Source organism: Limulus polyphemus, unplaced genomic scaffold (assembly GCF_000517525.1).
Source record: "Limulus polyphemus unplaced genomic scaffold, Limulus_polyphemus-2.1.2 Scaffold2550, whole genome shotgun sequence".
Classification (NCBI taxonomy): Eukaryota; Metazoa; Arthropoda; class Merostomata; order Xiphosura; family Limulidae; genus Limulus; species Limulus polyphemus.
Window position 1 is genome coordinate 147,124 of NW_013668160.1, and position 4,130 is coordinate 151,253.

At 36.9% G+C, this 4,130-nt stretch overlaps 1 protein-coding gene across 9 annotated transcripts in view; it reads left to right on the plus strand.

Moving 5' to 3' along the window:
* LOC106467274 (4-hydroxyphenylpyruvate dioxygenase-like protein) overlaps window positions 1–4,130 on the plus strand; it is a 56,603-nt gene that overhangs the window by 33,941 nt on the left and 18,532 nt on the right. For all 9 annotated transcript variants that reach the window (XM_013927605.2, XM_013927601.2, XM_022395414.1 and 6 more), the window contains one exon: window positions 2,223–2,374. In XM_013927605.2, the coding sequence (XP_013783059.1) occupies window positions 2,223–2,374 (152 nt within the window). The remainder of the gene's footprint in view (window positions 1–2,222; window positions 2,375–4,130) is intronic.

Genomic DNA, 4,130 nt, shown 5'->3' on the forward strand with positions numbered 1-4,130 from the left:
GAGCTTCTGTATGGCTTCTGGTACTCCTTTGTGATCCAGCACCTTGATACCCTCAAGGGTTTGCTGAGACGCAGAATCGATGACAAAGTTGCACTTTTGGTCATCCAGCTTTCCTGTCACGTAGACACTATGTGTGCTTGCCATTTTACATTAACTGTTGGGACTTTCACAATGGGGGTTGGTGGGCATCCCTCAGCACCAACCACTACAGGTTTCCCGAAGCTGACTTATTGGTAGTATTCTTCTTACACTGGCTCCTCGTATGTCTTTGCTCTCCACAGTCCCAACAACATTTCTGGGTAGCAGCCTTTCCTGCTGTGGTATTTTCCCTGTGTTGAAGTTTCTGGCATTGATCTTTCTTGTGCCCAGGTTTGTTACAGTGCCAACAAAGTCCATCAAACCTCTCTGAAAGCTGACCTTTTCTGGCCTTAAATCCAGATGACTGTACCAACCTTGGTACATCTGTGCTGGACTTAACATATGATTCGAATTCAAGAGCTCTGGCCACTGCATCCTGCATAGTAGAGGAGTGTGCTTGCTTCACTTGTATCTTCAGTTGTGGACTGTCCAAGGCGTCTACAAACTGATCTCTTAGCAACAGCTTGAGGACATCGGGTGGTGCAGTTGGGTAGGACTTGTGTGCCATACTTTCCAAGTCCTGTGCCAGTTCTTGCAGGCTCTCCCCTTTAGCACGGACTCTAGTTCTAAATCTAGCCCTGTAGACTTCGGACTGATTTTGGGTTCCATACCTGAGTTCTAGAGCAACTACCAGTGCTCTATAGTTGTGACTGTCGTCTGCTGACAGCTGTCCAAGTATTTCCAGTGATGGTCCCTTCAGGCTCGTTGCCAGGTGCACTTCTTTCTGCTCCTCTGTCCATCCATTCATTTCTGCCAGTAGCTCAAATTGTGCTCTTCCCACGGTGCCTTCCCATCAAATTCCTGTGGCTTCCTTCACACTGGATCACCCCTATTGCTGACATTCATATCTGGGATGTGACTTCTAACAGGACTGAAGATGTCTGCATTAGGGTTTAGCTGTGGGGTCTGGAAGGGGCTTGCCGTTGTCTGGGCTGATTAAGTCAATGGTTAATGTATTCTCCTTGTGTAAAAGACAATAAATCATCCTTTAATGTATTTAATTCGCTTTGAAATTTCTTGTTTCTTTTCTTTTTTCCTCCAACCATTGCTGTAATCTCTCTTCTTGTTTTTTTCCCCTCTAACAGCTGCTGTAATCTCTCTTCTTGTTTCTTTTCTCGTTCTTCTTGTTTCTTTTCTTGTTTATTTTGCTGTTCGAGCTGCCACTGTTGCAGGTTTTCTTGCAACTGCTGTTGTCTCTCTTCTTGTTCTTGTATTGCTGCCATCAAATCTGCTAAGCTGTAGTTTGATTTGCCACTTCTCATTTCCATTTTCTTCTTCTTTTTTTTTTGTCCCACTCTCTGACACCAATTTGTTACGTCTCTGGTCGTTAGTTAATTTTCCGTAAAATTCTTTCCGAAAAAACTTTAGCGATACAAGTCCTTTCTTAAATAAAACTGGTTTATTCTTTCTGAATACAACTTTACAATACACTTGATTTCCACAGTCACGCTATAACAAACGCTATAATTCACAACGAACGACTCACGTGCTCGCTCGACTCAATTGTCAATCTGTATCTCTGTTTGCAGTTCAATTACATTGTTGCCGTCACTTCTTACCGGTCTTATATATACAAAAAGCGTACATCTCGTTCCTTCGTGAATCTTCTAGAATATCATGACGTGTTACCAGCATCACGTGACTACCACTGACGTAACAATACTGTTACTTCCTGTATTGCGTTTTATTATTAAGTATCAAGTCTGATCTTTATGGGATTGTACACATATTAAATTGTTTTTATTAACAAATGGACTTTGATATTTGTGCATACATTTAATGCAGTAGGCTTCATTTTATTGTTGTATAAGAACCCTAAAATCAACTTAATCATGCTATTGATTAATTGATTACTTTGCATGACAATAATTGATGCTCATAGGTAATTAATTATTTTGGTTAATCAAGTCAATCATCCAGTTCTAATTGGGACTGTGCATGTATGGCAATATATATGAATATCATTAAATGCTCGATTAATAAAACTAATTTTTACAGCAGAACTTTTCTATAATGCATAATATTGGTTTTTGATTATTGAGGTTTATTCTTGCATTATGGCTTAGTCTGAGTTATTTTTACAGAAAATTCACATGTGGAGACATTTCTACATGAGCATGGAAGTCCAGGAGTCCAACATATTGGATTGACCACATCTAACATGCTAGAAACTGTGGCTTATATGGCAAATAAAGGTGTAATGTTTAGAAAACCACCAGGAGCTTACTACAGACAGGCGAGTCACTAGACCTATTTGAATATTTTGGGTCCAATAATGTATAAGTTAACTGATTGAAAAAGTTGCATAAAGTTATATAAAACATTACTAAATGAAAAATCATTGTTAGAAATATCTTTAAATAACAGCTTGGACTTCAGAAATTCTTCTATGTTGAATTTCTCTTCATTAGTCTATTATTAATTTCAAATCAAAGATGTTGGAAAATAGCATCAAAGACATAGTTTTGTCTCCCACAAGCCAATGCCCAGGAGGCCCTTCATTATATTTCAGAGTTCATCAATTGAATATGATAATGTGAGATAAAAGGTTATTTGAAATTCCATTCATATAATAGAGTACAATAATTATAAAGTTTTGTTTGAATGCTTAAAGCCCAACCCCCATTTACATACTTTTAATAGTAAAATGCAAACCTGAATTTTCCAATGAAATGGGCTGCTATTCACATGCTTCTAATGACAGAGCAACTTGTTTCAGTCTTTGTACAAAAGTAACAGTTCTTTTCTAATGCAATACATCATTGAGCAAAGTATTTCTATAGTACTTCCTTATTAATGTATCCACTATAGATTGGTCTTTCAAGTTAACAAATGATAAGCTGACTAATAGTTTATGTTAGTAACTGACCGATCCTACAAAAAACTGAATGTTCATAAGCAAATTAACCTCTGGTGTAAAATATGCCATCAAAATGTACATTACCACATCAAACAATTTTTCCTGTCCAATTTTTCCTCTTAAGAGAAGTGCTAAGTAAAGATCTTGTACATTCTTTCCTGAACAATTTAATAGAGAAATATTTCTTTTGATTAGATTTCATCTTCTTCCTTTCCACAAAAAGTTGCCTCTAACAGTTCCACCTATATCCTAAACTACTCTCATCACCTTCACAGGCAAAATTTGGAACCCCACCCAAATCTGAAGAACCAGTATATGTCATATAATAGTTTGGAACCCCACCCAAATCTGAAGAACCAGTATATGTCATATAATAGTTTGGAACCCCACCCAAATCTGAAGAACCAGTATATGTCATATAATAGTTTGGAACCCCACCCAAATCTGAAGAACCAGTATATGTTATATAATAGTTTGGAACCTACCCAAATCTGAAAAATCAATATATGTCATATAATAGTTTGGAACTCCACCCAAATCTGAAGAATCAATATATGTCATATAATAGTTTGGAACTCCACCCAAATCTGAAGAATCAATATATGTCATATAATAATTTGGAACCCCACCCAAATCTGAAGAACCAGTATATGTCATATAATAGTTTGGAACCTACCCAAATCTGAAAAATCAATATATGTCATATAATAGTTTGGAACCCCACCCAAATCTGAAGAACCTATATGTGTCATATAATATTTTTCTTCATCTTCATCACTAATTATAATGTTGTTTTAAAATTCTGATATCACTAGATTTAACCATAAAATTATATCTAGAACAAGAAAAATGTAGGTTCCCATTTTTGGTTCACATATAGTAGAGAGGATATAAGTTTTGAACTGTTGTTCATGTATTTGCAAAATATACTACGTATACAGACTGTGTGTGTATGTCTTGGTGTTGTTACGACAATGCAGGTCATGTGACGCTCGTATCACGCCACTTCCTTCTCGAACCTTCATGAACTGTCGGGAGACTACTAGATTGGGGTAGTCTTGTATATATATATATAAGACTGGCCAAGAAGCAACGTGAGGTAATGTGTAATTGAACTGAGTATTGTTGAGTC